A 17251-nucleotide genomic window follows, 5' to 3' on the forward strand; every position below is an offset into this window, starting at 1 on the left:
CAATAAAATTTTGGGATCACACCTGTGTAAAATGTTTGTGTGTCAGTGAATTCACTCATGAATCAATATAAAATACAATCAAACAAGTAGATTTTATACTATGTGGTTCTATCCTTATTCCTCTTGTGTTGAATCTACTATTATGACAAACTATAAATTAGAACTGTTCTGATAAAGAGCTGAAAAGAAAAAAAAAGTGAAATTAATGTCATGTCCTATTCAACAGTTTTCAGTCCTCTGTCCAAATCACCCTCAGATCACCAAGGTAACAAAGAAAGCAGAAGCAGAGAAAAGACGGGGACCCAGACAAAGATAAAGGACTTGGATCTCTTATCTTTAACTCATTAAAGGTAAAGACCTTGGTTATTTTAAGAAAAGAGTGTTAGGGAGCTCTGGTGGCCTAGTGGCAAGAAGCTGCACTGCAACCCCCGACGTACACAGTTCAAATCCACCAGATGCTCTGCTGGAGGAGGGGCCATCTCCTCTCTTTCTAGTCAGGTCTGATTTGATGGTACACACACATAAGAAAAGAAAAAAGTATTAGAATTCCTTCAGGACACCAAAAATTACCTTCTAAAAAAGTGGTTGTTGATGTTATTGTTGTTGTTATTGTTTACCATAGAGTTGGAGCTGACCCATAGCTGACCCTCCAGAGGGTTTTCAGAGACAGTTAATCACAGGGGAGGAGATTGCCCATCCTTCTCCCTTGAAGTGCCTGGTGGCCTCAAACTGCGTGCCTTCAGGATTGCAGTACAGTTTCTTGCCACTAGGCCACCAGAGCTTCCTTCCAGAGAGGTATTGAAATAAATTTCCTACTAGTCCAAGATTTTCTGTGTAATTATTTGAATGTTAAACTTTATTTCCAATTCTTTTTTAATTTTGTATTTTATTTCCATGTTAGAACTGACATAGAAGTGGAAATAAAGCAGGCAAAACGGGGAAACCTTGGTTGGTTAAATAAACCCTCACCATTAAACCTTGCTTACCCACCCTCTCAGTGGTCTGAAATACTGATCGTCACTCGAGTTTTATAGGAAAGTGATTAAAATATTAAACAAGACATTAGAGTTTAATGATTTAAGAGGCTTTAGAGATAAATGTGAAATTGTGACAAACAGGTTAATACAGATCATAGGTACAGATTATAAGGATTTTCTAGCGTTTTTTTTATAATAAAATATTTATTTTGTAAATTTTAACATAATGCTGCTGATAAAATTATATGTAAAGAAGATAAACTATAAAGTCACATAATTTTCAACTCTCAATACAGCTAAAATTATAGAATATGAAAGATATTATTAAGAATGTTGGAAAGTGACCATCTACTACTAGCAGAGTGAGAAATGGGCTTCTTTGTTCTCAAACTACTGTCCTGTGTTTGTTAATCATTTCTTACCCTGAAATTCTGTTTCTCACTATGAAAAATGTCCAAATAATACATGAGTACAAAAAAAGGAAAATATTCAAAAGCCTAACATGCACAATTTGAGGCAGGGATGGGTAAAGGAAAGGTGAAAGATCAGGTGTGAAAAACAATATATAAAAACTTTGTGAGTAAACCAGCTTAAAATTTAAAAATAAAAAAGAATGATGGTATAAATAATAAATTAAAACATTTTTGTTTAAAAAACGCCCCATATACTTCTCATGCTTCAATAATGTTACATGTGTTTATAATTCCTTTGCTACTTACTTGTTAATGAAATTCTGTTCAGTAGATGTTTCACTGCTTCCTTTACATCCTTATTTCTAAGGCTGTATATTAATGGATTCATCATAGGAGCTACCACCCCATAGAACATGGATATAAGCTTGTCTGTTGCATCCAAGTCATTTGAATTAAGTGTCTCTTTAGATTTGGGTTTCATGTACATGAAGAGAATAGTCCCATAGAATATAATCACCACTGTCAGATGGGCTGAACAAGTAGAGAAAGCTTTGCTTCTACCCTCAGAGGATCTGAACTTGAGGATACTGGAAATGATTAATGAATAAGAGATTACAATCAAGACCAGTGGCATCAGTATGAACAAAGTTGTAGCCACCACCATGATGAATTCATTCCCTGAGATGTCAGCACAGGCCAATTTCATGACAGCCAGGATTTCACAGGAGAAATGATTGATGACATTATTCCTGCAGAAAGGTAATTGTACCACAAACCCAGTTTGGACGGCAGAGTTCATAATCCCTATAAACCAGGACCCACTTGCCATGGGCACATAGGAATTCTTGCTCATAATGATGGGATATCTCAGAGGGTTGCAGATGGCCACATAGCGGTCAAAGGCCATCATGCCCAAGAGCACACACTCTGTTGTCCCCATCGCCAGACCAAGGAACATCTGCACTGCACAGCCAGAGAAGGAAATGGTCTTTCTTTCTGAGAGGAAACTCACCAGAGTAGAGGGGATGGAGGTGGTAGTGTAGCAGATGTCCAGGAAGGAGAGGTTCCCAAGGAAGAAGTACATGGGGGTGTGAAGGTGAGAGTCCAAGATGCTGATTAGAATAAGAGTGCCATTGCCCAGAAGGATGAACACATACATTATTAAGATGAGCACAAAGAAGAGTAGCTCAAGACGTGGGTACCCGGAAAGACCTTTCAGAAAGAATTCCACCAGAATGGTTTGGTTCTCCCACTTCATTTTATATTTTCTTTTTTACCTACACAGGAAAGGAATGCAAAAGACATTTTAAACAAATCTATTTATACCAATTCACGAATATAAAATTCTTAGCCTAGTGGGGGGAAGGAGAGAGAGAGGGAGTGAGGGGGAGGGAGGAGAGGGTGCATGGGAGCAAGAGAGGGAGAGGGAGAGGGAGAGGGAGAGAATAAAGAAAGGGGAAAGGTAGAGAACAAAGGAAGAAATGAAAAGAGAGTAAAGAAATTATTAAGAAGAAGAAAGGAATGAAGGAAAATTATTACATTGGTCACTTATTTGGAGGCAGGAAATTAGCAAGTTTTCCCCTTCCTTTTATTGTCATTTCTATTTCTCTTTCTCAAACACTTGCATATTTGCTTGCTTGCATATTTAAAATTTCTCTTGGTTTCTCACTACCTTCTGGACTATTATTGAGTTTACCCAATGTGGGGGCCAGGTTGTCTTTTTTTAGGTAACTCTGCAAACACACACAATATTATTATTTTAAAAGAAAGGAAACTGAGCTAACAGAATATGAGTCTTAAGTTGTTAACTAATACACAGAAAAACTTTGGCTTAAACATGGCTCACCTCCTATTATACAAACTTATCTTGTTCTTAACATTACAGAAACACCTCAAAATGACGCGGTAATTTGCCACATTACCTTTAAAAAGGAAACCTGGCTCCCACGTCATGCTGACTCAACTGTAAATTAATGGATAGGGTAGTAATAAACTAAAAATTGCAATATGCAAGTGAGTACAGCCAGTAATTATTTTGTTCCTGATTGTCCAAAAGCCATCCAGAACCATGTTAAGCTCAATAATCTGAAATCTGTTTTTCATTGCACAAATACCTTTTATTGAAGCAAGAAAATAATTCCCAATTTTATTTTGTCATGCTAAACTGTTCTTGTTGTTGTTGTTAAGTGCCGTTGAGTCGCAGGCAACTCATGGCGACCCTATGAAGGAGAGTCTTCGACGCTTGGGTGTGTCTCATCCGCTCCCCAGGTTCATAGGGTTTCTGGAGGCAAGCTATTATGGAAGTGGATGCCACTCCTCCTTCCACCATGCTAAACTACTACATAAAAATTGAAATTCTCCTTTCAATATGAAATTGTATGCTTTTTAAATATATATATATATATAGATAGATTTGTTTAACCATCATCATAATCAGAATATATGATGCTTCAACATATGATGCATTTTTTATCCCTCCTTATAGTTTTCTGTTTTCCAAAATATCCTTTAAATTCTTTTTAGATATTATACAATATGCAGCCATTGATTCTGGCTTCTTTCTCTTAGCATTGAAGGCCTTTGAAGTTTTTACTTAAATCCATTATTTATTCATCTTTATTGTTAGGTACTCCTACCTTGTGAAGGAGCTCTGGTGGCCTAGAGGTAAGAAGCTGTGCTGCAATAAGGAAGCCACAAAGTTCGAATCCACCAGCAGCTCCAAGGGAGGAGGCTGGGCCATCTCCCCCCATGAGATTAACTGACTGAAAATCCGCTGTCGGATTAGTTATTTGTCAGTTGTGACTTGACAACGCACAACTATTGTGTGGCTATAGAAATACGAGGACAAATACTGCATAAAACAGTTACTGTAAAAACAGAACTGTAACAGGGTGGTGGGTGGGAATCTGGAGAGCAGAAATAGAATGTATAATGAATAGACATTGTAAAGAAACAGTACAAGGAAGTATCAACCTGGGAAAAGAAAATACGACTATTTAAATTAGCAAACAGCAATGGGACGTGTATAACTGTTCAAAGGGAGAAGCAGAAGCAGGAAAAGTGGAAGAAGGATAAAAAATTACTAAGGACAGCAAAGATCAGTGAATGGATGGGGCAGGGTGAAGGAATAGGCAAAGCTTAACGGAGATGTGATGAGAAAGACACTTATCAAGATTAATATATGAAACACAATGCATGTAAATGATTATCTAAAACACAAGGTACATGAGTGAAACACATGTATATAGATTATTTAATAAAAATCAATATAAGTATAGTTTTTAAAACCTCATCTTAGACAAATACACAACCAAAGGAATAGAATTGAGGATCTAGAAAAAATACCATCTACCTGTGAAAAGTAGAGCTCTCTGGTGATGCAATAGTAGGTTATGTTACCAATTCAAAGGCATGGGGATGAGAAATCTCCTCTTGTGCAATTACTGTCTCTGAAAACTTGCCAGAGGGTCAGTTTCTAGTAGGTCCCTACCCCATGGTACTGCTCATCTTTAACTCATAGGTGAAATCTAGTAAATGGTGAAAAAACAGACACTGTAATAAAGTTACTAGCCAGACCAGATATCTATTTGAAACAATTGAAACAAGACCCACATCTCACACCATATACAAAAAACAATTAAAGATAAAAGAAAAATATAATACTATATAGACCATTAGAGGCGAGGAAACAAACATTAACAAATTTAGGACCCCTCTTCTATGGCATCAACAACCTGCGTTGTGCAGATGACACAACCTTGCTTGCTGAAACTGAGGAGGACATGAAGCGCTTGCTGCAGAAGGTCAAGGACTGTAGTCTTCAATATTAATTGAAACTCAACATCAAGAAGACAAAGATTCTCACCACTGGGCCAACAGGCAGCACCATGATAGATGGAGAAGAAATTGAGGTTGTTAACAAATACAGCTTGCTTGGCTTCACAATCAACACTCTTGCACCAGCAAGCAGTCAGGAAATAAAAGATTTAGTTAGCATAGTTAACAATTGTCACATTAGGCCTCTCTCCTGTTTCCATAGACCCAAAGATATATTTAAAAATCCATAAGAGGATTTCCCAAACAATAACCTCTAATAAGAGACTCAAGGACAGGAAACATGTCTCAAAAATTGCCTATCCATTGTTATAAATCCATAGCTATTATACCCTAAACTTAAGCAAACAGAACTGATTTGATGTTATAATTTCAGAATAAAACTTTGATAATGGACCCCTGTTTCTAAACTTAGGTCAAGAGGATATATTTCACTATGATGCAGCAATCTAACTGGACCAAGAAGAAATGACATTGGGTTGACATATAAGCATTTATATTGTACTAGCAATGTAAAGAACTTGCAATGAAGTAAGAAATTATACTCTGATCAAATGCATTTATATTTCAAGTAACAGTGAACATTTAAACATGTTTATAAGTTCAAATTGCTTTGATCTTAACACATTTTTTTAATTTCTTCTTTAACATTTATTTTGTCTGAGTTACTATTTTAATTTTTTTATTTATCTTTTGTGGATTCTCTCCTATGAAAATACTCTCTCTCTAATTCTAAATTTATTTCAATTCAGTTTTTAAAACTGACTCACCCTTGGTACGTGTACAGAAATGACCTGTAAATGTAAAGCTTCCATACCTCTTAGATTGCAAGTGATCTTCCCTCCCACCTCGATATTCTCTTTGTAGGTTCTCTGCAGTTTTTCCCACTATATTGATGATTTTCTGGAGAAGATATTATCTATACTGAGCCGTGATATTACAGATATATTGTTGATAACATTCATATCAAAGGTTCTATAATTTGCCTTAAAATTTTCTCTATGCCTAGCCAAATATGACTTAAAAGGAAGTATATTTTAGTTCTGCTAGTTGAGAGGTGGCCTAGTGGTAAGGAGCTGCACTGCAAAACTGAAGGCATGCGGTTCAAATCCACTAGTTACTCTACAGCAAAAAGCTAGGCAATCTCCTCCTATGCAAATAGACTACCTCTGGAAACCTGCTGGAGGGTCAGCTAAGGGTTGATTCCAACTCAGCAGCACAATACAACAGTCCAGAAATAACAGGAGAATGAATAGTGATCAGGTAGGTGAGAGAATATGGCAGATTTCATTTGTCCTTGAAGCCTTAGTGGGGGAAAAAACCAAACCAAAACTGTCCAATTGTCAAGGCCCAAGGGATTCTCTAAAAAGTCTTCCCCAGGCTCAGAGAGGCAATTTAAATATTTCTTCCTCTCAGGTACTTCTGCAAATTTCTAAGTCATAACTTTAAATTGCTTCCTGGGAAGATGTGTGAAACTTTTGGAAACTTCAAAAATAATGCCCTAAAGACTTAATTATGTTAGACTTGATTTCAAATAACCAAGCAGCAGTCTTAGGAGCATGAATCATTAAGTCAAAATATATTCTAATGGTTTTCTCCTGACCTTTCTTCATCCAACAACATTATCATTGATGATACTGTAAAAAGAACTCAAAACTAGCTAATGTTAAAATTCTAGGTGTTTCTATAAAGATTTGGTTTACATGTTCATTAATTTAATTTATATTTGTTAAATTAATGAATGAAGATAAGAGTTTTATTGTCTAGATGATCTAGAAATTATTGCATTAGATCTGAAACCTGATATTTACATTGTGCCTGGTAAATATGAGTGAATTCTTAAATTCATAATAAAATCATAAAGAATGAATTTATATAATAGAAACCTAGGAAATACTTCAGTAGTCCTCAAATATGCAAGTGACATTTACCCAGAGAATACTGGGCTGTTAAATGGGAGAATATTCGTTTACATGTAAATACTCATTTACAATTGAATACCACATGGAAAAATTTTCATAACTGATTTCTCAAGTATATGATTTGATAAAAAATATTAAAAATGTTTTCATGTTGTTCAACCATAACCATTATCCATAAATTTATCATATTAAACTGTTTTAAAGTAAAAAATCAAATAATTTTTTTTTAAAAACCTACACTATATCAAGTTATTTATTTTTCCTATTAAAAACCACAGGCATATGTGTAATTCCATGCAACTCCATACTGTGACATTTAAGAAAAATAATTACATAAGCAAGTTTACTAACAAAGTTCTCATAAAAGTACTAGTAAGTAATTTTAAAGGTTTTTCTAACGTATGTCTGATCAAGGTCATAGAGTTTTCAATTACTTCATAATCATGTAATAGTTGGACAGTGAATAAGGATAAATGCAGAATTCATGTCTTTGAATTGTGGTTTTGAGCAAGGATATTGGAAATTTCATGGGCTGCCACATAAAGAAACAAATTTGTCTAAGAGGAAGTGCAACGATGGGAGACTGTTAAGAGATGAGGATGGCAAAATTTCATTTCATATATTTTGGGCATATTATCAGGAAGTATCAATACCTGGAAAATGCATAATGCTTGGGAAAGTAGAGGGCAAGTAAAAGACAGGAAGACTTTTAATAAGGGAATCTGACAAGGTAACTGCAACAAGACATTTTAGCCTGGAGGATATTGTGAGGATGGCACAAGACAAGGCAAGGTTGCAACCTGTTGTTCATAAGGTTGCTATGAACATAGTTCTTATTGTTTTCTGTATGGCACTTATGATAAAAATGAATATTATATCCCTTCAATCTACATTGAAAGTTATAATTTAATCATTCCATCTCCAGCTTAATTTCAGTCACCAAGTATGTAATTTCCAACTATTATTCCTTCTTCTTGTCTTCAACTTTTGCATTCTAATAACCAATTATTATTAATACATCCTGATTACATGTTTTGTCAACTTTGGACTTAAAGGTTAATGGGTGGGAAAGTGAAGGAAATTGGAAGAATCTGTTCTGGAAAACTATGTATTTGGATTTTGTAAATAAACTAGTATGATTAAAAAAATTGCTAGAACCTCTCAATTTCCTCATCTTTAGCTTAAATTGTTGGTATGTTTGAATAGTAGTTGTATTAACAGATCTCTTTTGTGTGTATGAATAGCATCCTACTATTCACAGCCATGTATTTCAGGATAGATTGTGAAATGGTCTTTTTAACTATGAATGCAACACCATTCTTACCTTATTTTTATTCCCAGCTTAGTAGATCAGCTGATTAATTCAAAAGTAACCCATGCCAGTCCACTTCAGCTCACTAATGCCTAGAATGTCAATCTTTATGTGTTCCATTTTTTTTACAACCTCCTAGTTTCCTATATTTACTCTTTGTACAGTCCACATTCAAATTATTAATGGATTTATTAATGGATCATAACAAATTATGATTTAACAGTGAGAAGAATGGGAACACAGAACACTTAATTTTGCTTATATAAAACCTAGACCTAGACCAAGAAATTGTTGTCTGAACAGAGCAAGAGAATATTAAATGATTTAAAATTAAGGTGTATGTCAGGGTTGTATCACTTCTCCATATCTTTTCAATCTGTACGTTGAGAAAATTATTTGAGAATGTGGACATTATGAAGAAGAATGTGACATTGAGTTACATCTTAATATCAAGATGACAAAAATCCTCACCAGTGGGCCAATAGACAACATCAGGATAGTTGGAGGAAAGATTGCAGTTGTCAAAGATTTTGTCTTACTTGGATCCATGATCAACACCCATGATACTAGAAGTCTCCTATTAAGGATCTCTTCCAAGTACTAAGCAGTAATGATGTTGGTTTCAAGATTAAAGTGCACCTGATTCAGGCCCTAGTCTTTTCAATAACTTGCTATGTGTCTGAGAGCTAGGCAATGAATAAGGAAACAGAAGGATGTATGCCTTTGAGCTATGGTGTTGAGAAAGAATACTGAATATCCCATGTACTGCAAACAAAACAGACAGATGTGTCTTGGAGATGGTGCAACCAAAAGTGCTCCGTAGAGTCGTGAGGCACTTTATCTTCATACCTAAGTGCTCAAATAATCTAGAATTTTAAAAATACTACTACAGGAAATTCAAGAGCAGATATGAAGGTCAGGACTAATGTTTACAACCTGAACCTGAGTAACATCTCATTCACTTTATTTTACTAATTTTTACTCTATTTTCTCATTTAATTGGAGTATAAATAGTAAACCAAAGAGTCAGGAAAGTTATTTGAGAAATTAACTGTTCTACAACCTCTCCGAAAGTAGACAGAGACTCCAAAATATGGAGTAGATGATAATTACTCTAATTGCAAAAAGGAAAACCTGTTACATTCTGTGGGCTGATCAAGGAATGTGAAATAATCCTGCAACTTGTCAGCAAAAGGTTTATCTTGTTAGTATCCCCAGTGTTGCTGTGATTTTTCCAAAAACAACAACAAATCATATCAGTCTCTTTCTTATAATTCTTAAGTACACTCTATTTCACAAAGAGGTGATTTTAAAAACTTTTCCTGTAAGAAAATACTTTTCTCCAAATAAAACATTATACATTAAGAAAACAAAGATTCTCACCACTGCACCAATTGCCAGCACCATGATAGATGGAGTAGAGATTGATTTTGTCAACAAGTGCAGCTAGCTCGGCTCCCTAAAAATAACAACATGATAGGTGGAAAAGATACTGATATTGTTAACACTTTCAGCTTGTTCAGCTCCCTAACAATAACAACAACAGCTCTACAATCAACACTCTTGGCACCAGCAGTAAAGAAATCAAAAGAATTGCTTTGGAGAATGCTGCTGTCAGGGAGTTCTCAGAACCGTTGAAGAGCAGTGCTGTCAGTCTGGAGACTAAGGTATGCCTGATTTAGGTCATGGTCTTTGCAATTACTTGCTATGCATCAGTGAGCTGGACAATGACAAGATGACAGAAGAAGAATTGATGTTTTTGAGTTGTGGTGCTAGAGAAGAGTACCAAATGGACTGCTAAGAGAGCAAGCGGATCTGTCCTGGAAAAGATGAAACCGGCCAGCTCTTTGGAGGCAAAGATTTTTAAGTTCCATCTGACATGCTTTGGGCATGTTACCAGGGGGGACAAGTCCTTGGAGAGCAACATCACGTGTGCTTGGGAGGGTGGAGGGACAGAGCAAGAAAGACCCTGAATGAGATGAATCGACTCAGTGACTGGGCACATGTGTCAGAGACAATAAAATTGGCTCAAGATAGAGCAGGATTCAGAGCTGTTGTACATAGGGTCACTATGAGTCATAAGCGACTACTGACACATAACAATAACAGCAACATTGCTTCATTCAATCGAGCCAACTCATTGCTTAAGTGGATTTTCAGAGATAGTGAGTCACAGGAGAGGATATTGCTCATATCTCTCCCGAAGCGTAGCTGGTGAATTCAAATGGTTTGTCTTTGGATTGACAGAGCAAGTTCTTAATACTGAGCTGCCCGAACTCCAGAACTTCCACGTTCTCCTATAACAGCTCGTAATATGCTGTATGATATTTGCTACTGACTTGAGTCTTCATTTGGCTACTTTTATCTATGGTTGGTCTTATCATCAGGATACTGCAAAAGGAATTAGATCAATCACTATCAAGAGTTTTCAAGGATGTTGTCTATCTCTACTGACATTTTTTTTCTAAAAGACACTGAGAGAAGCCACATAACATCTTCATAAAGCTTCCCAAAAGTTTTCTTTAATTGTTTCTTCCTTTCGTTTTATTTCAGTTTTCCAATGTCTGTTCAAACATTTCCTCTTCCTATTTTAGAAATTTCTGGTATGCAATGACTCTCTACACTCTCTCTCATGTGTCTCTGTTATTTCACCTTAGAGATATTATAATCTTTTTCACATGAAGATCATCCTAGCCTATTAAATCATTCCAAAGATCACCCATCACTTTATTCAGCAGAAAAAGTCCAACATATTATAAACGCAATATTGTAGAGAGAAAAACACTTATAAGTAAAGGTATTTTAAAGTTTGTTTTCCTAATATATGTGCCAGCTACATTTCATAAAATAAGCTATATTTTGTCATATATTTTAATATCTGTTGTTAGTTTTACTTTGCTTTTATAGATCAGCTAGCGGTTAGCATATGACCAGTGAAAAATTTTTCACTAAATTCAATAAATACTAATTGATTCCATGGAAAAAAACCTGGCTGATTAAGTGGAAGTTCATTTTCCAGTATAAATAGCAAATTTGTTTTCCTTTAAGCCCAAAAGAATTCCACAACCAAAGTATTCATTAGTTATATTTTTAGTCACATAATAGTAACAATAGGTTTCATTCACTGATTTCATTGTTAATCTACTGAAATTCAAGACAGACCAATTTTCCCATCAGTTGGTTTTTCTGCATGGAGCCTCACGATGCCTCAGACATGTCTACACAGAAGCGTATTCAGCAGTTGGTAGTCAAAGGAAAGAAAGTCAGTCCCAAGGAGGAAAAATAGAGCTTCACTCTTCTCTTACTCTTCCATAGAAAAATACAGGTAGTCAATGCTCTAATGTCCTCCTCAGTCCCATCAATATGATCAAAGGCAGCTCCACTGTGAACCATTTCATATACGTGTAGCATTCTAACCTTTAACAAGTCACTCTCTATTTGGTTTCCCTACGGACGCTAAAAATTGGGAAACTGATATGCCTAAAGGATACCACAAGAAGTTAGTAAAAACGGTATTTATTTTATATAAGGTACAAAATGGTATTTATTTTTATATAAGAATATCAAGCTCTTCATTCCATGCTGTTGTGTGCTGTCAAGCCAGAACCGACTCATACCTGACCCTCCAGCAGGTTTTCAGAAGCAGCTTAATCGCACGGGAGGAGATTCTTTATCTTTCTCCCACAGAGCAGCTGGTGGGTTCAAGTCGTGTGCCTTTGTGATAACAACACAGTTTTTTACCATGAGGCCACAAGAGCTCCCTCTGTATCAGAGAGAGAGAATTCTTTTACTCATGGATTCCTACTCCTCTTTGCCTTAATCGATTCATGACAGATTCTTCATTTCTCTCTCTCAGTTAATGACAAGAAACAAAAAAGAAAACTTCCTAAATTAAAAATGTCATCAGCACAGTTTAAATGCACTAGCTGCTCTGCAGGAGAAGGGTGGACAATCTGCTCCAGTGCAATTTACTGCCTCTGAAAACCTGCCAGAGGATCATTTACTTGTTGGGTCTGACTCCATGGTACATAACAACAACAGCAGAGGAGAATTAGCCTTTGTACTGAAAATAAAAATTAGAAGTCCTTTACTATCAGACCTACGTAGTGAAAAGATCTGCTGTGGGTTTTTGGTTTGTTTTGGTTTTGGTTTTGGGGTGTTGGGTTTTTTTTTAAAAAAAAAAAGAACAAGAGATGTAGATTTGCATTGCCTCCGATTCAGCATTTCTGACACAACACATTCTTCACAGCTGCCTTCACATCCTTGTTTCTCAAACTGTAAATGAGAGGATTGAGCATGGGAGTCACCACTCCATAGAAAAGAGAGATGATTTTATCTGTGACTTGTTCTTTGTCTGTCCCAGAGGAATCTTTAGCTTTGGGCTTTGCATACATGAAGAGGATTGTCCCATAGAATATAATCACCACCGTCAGGTGGGCTGAACAGGTGGAGAAGGCTTTGCGCCTTCCCTCCGCAGAAGGAATCTTCAAGATGGTGGAGAGAATGAAAACATAGGAAATAAAAATGAAAAGTACAGGGACAACAAGGAAAATCATATTTGCAACCATCATGCTAATAACGTTTATGGAGATGTCAGCACAGGCTAATTTTAAGACAGCTAGGATTTCACAAGTAAAATGATTAATGACATTATCCCCACAGAAGGGAAGCCGCATGGCAAGAGAGGTTTGCAGCATAGAGTTGACACCCCCGGCAATCCAGGACCCAGCAGCCATGGGCACATACGTAGCCTTGCTCATGATGACAGGATATCTCAGAGGATTACAGATGGCCGCATAGCGGTCAAATGCCATCATGCTTAGAAGCACACACTCTGTGGCTCCCATAGCAAAGGAGAGGAACATCTGAACTCCACACCCAGAGAAGGAAATTGTTTTCTTTGAATTTACAAAGCTGCTGAGAAAGAGTGGGATAGAAGAACTGGTGTAGCAAATGTCCAAGAATGATAAGTTACTGAGGAAAAAGTACATGGGAGTGTGCAGGTGGGTGTCGAAGATACTCACAATGATAATGACCCCATTTCCCAGCAGGATCACCAAGTACATACACAGGACAAGCACGAAGTAGATGGCCTCAAGCTCTGGGTAGCCAGAAAGCCCCAGCAGAAGAAATTCCATCACAGAAGATTGATTGACCTTTCCCATGTTACTGTTTTCTTTCACCAACAATCTGCAGAGGCTGGAATACACAGTCCTTTTATAATTGCTTCTATAAAAGCTGCTTGCATCCTAAAGCATGTGCCTTTATGAGTAATGAGGACCTATAATTGAATACACATATAGCATAAGAATAAATTCAGAGTCTTTAAGTAGAAATCAGTTAGACTTTTCCTTTCAAAGGAGGTGTTAGTTGTAAAACACATATTCTTTTTCAATACCAGATTCAGAACACAAGCAGCTGGGTTAGAATTATGTATCTAACTTGAATTAAGTTTGACATTATAGTTAGATACATAATTCTGTGTCACTATAATAATTTTATCAACTCAGGAAAAATGTGTAAGATGATACGGATCAGCAGATTTGTTATTGTTGTTGTTATGTGCCATCAAGTTGCTTGCGACTCCTAGCGACCCTATGTACAAGAGCTCTAAACTCTGTTCTATTCTGTACCAACCTAGCCATCTCAAACACACTCATTCCCATCACTCCGGTCACAGAATTGATCCATCTCGTCAAAGGTCTTCCTCTCCTGCGCCGCCCATCCACTCTGCCAAGCATGATGTCCCTCTCCAAGGACCAGTCCCTCTTTTCAACATGCCCAAAGTATGTCAGATGAAGCTTCAGAATCCTTGACTCCAAGGAGCATTCCAGCTTCACCTTCTCTAGGACAAACCTGTTTGTTCTCCTAGTAGTCCATGGTATATTCAACACTCGTCTCCAGCACCACAGCTCAAGGGCATCAATTTTCTTTCTATCATCCCTATTCACTGTCCAACTCTCTTACGCATAGCACATAATTGCGAAGACTATAGCCCCAATCAGGCGCACCTTAGTCTCCAGCATGACGTCGTTGCTCTTCAGTACTCTTGAGAGGTCCCTCACAGCTGACTTTCCCAATGCAATTCGTCTCTTGATTTCCTGGCTGCTGTTACCAAGAGTGTTGGCTGTGGAGCCAAGTAAACTAAAACTGTTAACTATCTCAATCTCTTCACCATCCATACTGATGCTTCCAATTGGCCCAGTGGTGAGATATGAGACCATTTTAACTAATATTTATCTGCAACCTAATTTTTTTCCTAACAAATATGCTATCCATAAAAGTCACTGCTTTTCAGTGCCACTGTTGTAAAATGAGATTGATATCAGGGTTGAGGGGAGACTGAGAAAAAGGGGATAAATAATGTTTACTGCATTGAAATAGACGACGGACAGAACTGTTTAGAAGGGGTATATAATTAGGTATTGTTGTCATGACAGGGGTCCAGAATGAAGACTGCATAGTGGAGTGGACTTGGGGGAGAGGGATTGCATAACAATGAAAGAATTTTTCTTTTACTTTTCAAAGAGAAGAACAAACTGCAGGGGAGGGGTTGGCAGGGAGAAAAGTGCAACAATGAATGAGTGAAATTTTTTTTAAAAAAATCACTACTTTTCTGTAACCAAAACAAGGTATTATTTAACTGAATTTAGTAACAATTAATTGATTGATTGATTGATTCTTTTAAGAGATGTGTTTTTAGGAAAAAATTGATATTTTGAATTTGAGAAAAAAAATACGTACATATATGTGATGTCAAGAATATCTACTGTAGATACTAGTAATGTTTGTAAAAGAAAAAGCAAAGAAAAAAGTGTTGGGTTTTGGGGTTTTTCAGTACAAATTGATAAGTGTCTGTACCTACCTGTCTTCTTAACACAGAAATTGAATTACAAGTGACTCCAAGAAAGGTCTCGTGCACATGTCTCAATCTACAGTCAATAAGAGATTTATGAATTGAGAAATTTCTATTACAGAAAGTCCACTTTTTTACCTTCAGGTGTGAAAAAATTTGTTTCTTCTTATACAAAATCAACTTCTTCTCTGCTTTGCTGTTTTCCCTTTCTTGACATATTCAGAAAGAACCATGATTACGGGCATAGCTCATGCAAAGCATGACATTAGCAGGGGTGATCATTATTTGTGTCATATTTACCTGGAATATGTTGTTGTTGCTGTTGTTACTTCTGCTGTTGTTACTGCTGTTGTAGTTACGTACAGAGAGTGAGAACTGACTCATAGCTGATTTTCATAGAATATGAAATATTTATATATTAAAATCCTGGAAATAGAAGTCTTATTTCCAGATTGCTATCTCATCAATTCCATTTCCACACTTTAACAGAAAGGACTATCCTTTCTGCATTCTTATTAATATAAAGTAACTGTTATTGCTCTTATAAAACCAATTCACCAGTGACCAAACAGGAACAAGTTCTGGTAAACGTGGCAGCTGGAGCTCCTTCTAGGTGCCTTAAAAGACCAGTCAATAGAGCACCAAAGCAACGTAAAGTCTTTACTGCTTTGAGGATGCTTCTAATCCCAAAAGCAATTTAAAGTTCATGATGCAGACAGGGTAGAGTTTGGAAAATTTCTAGTACTTTGGGATAAAGTCCCTCAGAAGCAATTAAAACAAAGTTCCTAATACAACATTAATTGAGCTGTAAGTTGTAAAACAACAATAATACATCTCGCTTTATATCCTCTGGGAAGGACAAATTTAGGTCTGTGGCATCAGTTAAATAGAAGCCCTGATTGTGTGATCAATTAAGTATTGGGCAGCCAAACATAAAGTTGGCAGTTCAAATCTACCAGCACTCCCAGGGAGAATTATGAGGCAATTTGCTTTCACAAAGATTTACTGTGTTGAAAATCCAATAGGCAAATCAAATCAATAGCAGTAGAGTAAAAATTACACATTATTTATAATCATTTTTATTTTCTCCTCTAAATTTTGGAACCTCAGAGCCCACAATTTAATTCTGGTCTCATTGGCCTCTCTAAATAAATAACCAGGAAATGTGATTATATCCTCTATACAATAACATGCTTAATATTTAATCTTATTTAACCCTATCTCTGAGTTATGCCCACATTGGCATGGAAGCAAAGCACATCAACAATTTCATGAATTAAAAAGTCAAAATACAATGATAAATAGAAAAAGACATTCTGATTTTGACACGAGGTGTCTCTAGCATTTTCAACACTTGAAAGACTGTTTAAACATATATATAAAAATGTCAACAATTGAAGAATTAAAATCTTTTACATGTATTATATGAAATACTATTTCACTTTGGAACAAGTGGAAAATGAAAAGAGAGATAGACACATATAGATAGAGATACAGATATATAGATGATATAGATAGAGATGATAGAGATAGAGATGATATAGATGAGATAGAGATAGAGAGATAGAGATATATAGAGATGTTGTTGTTGTTGTTGTTGTTGTTAGGTGCCGTCGAGTCGTTTCCGACTCATAGTGACCCTATGCACAACAGCCCTAAACCCTGCTCTATCCTGCGCCAACCGCACCGCCTCTGACACACCCATCCCGATTACCCCAGTCACCGAATCAATCCATCTCATAGAGGGTCTTCCCCTCCTGCTCGCTCCACCCTCCCAAGCATAATGTCCCTCTCCAAGGACCCGTCCCTCCTGGCAACATGTCCAAAGTATGTCAGACGAAGCCCCAGAATCCTTGCCTCCAAGGAGTAGCTTGGTTTAATCCTCTCCAAGATCAATCTGTTTGTTTTCCTGGCAGTCCATGGTACATTCAGTACCC

General features: G+C 36.6%; 2 protein-coding genes across 2 annotated transcripts; both read right to left on the reverse strand.

Moving 5' to 3' along the window:
• Positions 1-1688: 1688 nt before the first annotated feature.
• Positions 1689-2648, reverse strand: LOC102877107 (olfactory receptor 13C9-like). The gene has a single exon (XM_006886982.1). It carries the CDS (start codon positions 2646-2648, stop codon positions 1689-1691), a length of 960 nt encoding a protein of 319 aa, XP_006887044.1.
• A 10027-nt stretch (positions 2649-12675) lies between these two features.
• Positions 12676-13623, reverse strand: LOC102867280 (putative olfactory receptor ENSP00000348552-like). The gene has a single exon (XM_006886900.1). The coding sequence runs from the start codon at positions 13621-13623 to the stop codon at positions 12676-12678; it is 948 nt and encodes a 315-aa protein (XP_006886962.1).
• Positions 13624-17251: the final 3628 nt, after the last annotated feature.

This window comes from Elephantulus edwardii, unplaced genomic scaffold (assembly GCF_000299155.1).
Source record: "Elephantulus edwardii isolate Elephantulus edwardi_28Jun2011 unplaced genomic scaffold, EleEdw1.0 scaffold00052, whole genome shotgun sequence".
In the NCBI taxonomy this organism is placed as follows: domain Eukaryota; kingdom Metazoa; phylum Chordata; class Mammalia; order Macroscelidea; family Macroscelididae; genus Elephantulus; species Elephantulus edwardii.

What these genes read in the sequence shown, in the direction of transcription:
- LOC102867280 (XM_006886900.1), bottom strand. Translation starts at nt 13,623, where the DNA reads ATGGGAAAGGTCAATCAATCTTCTGTGATGGAATTTCTTCTGCTGGGG.
- LOC102877107 (XM_006886982.1), bottom strand. Translation starts at nt 2,648, where the DNA reads ATGAAGTGGGAGAACCAAACCATTCTGGTGGAATTCTTTCTGAAAGGT.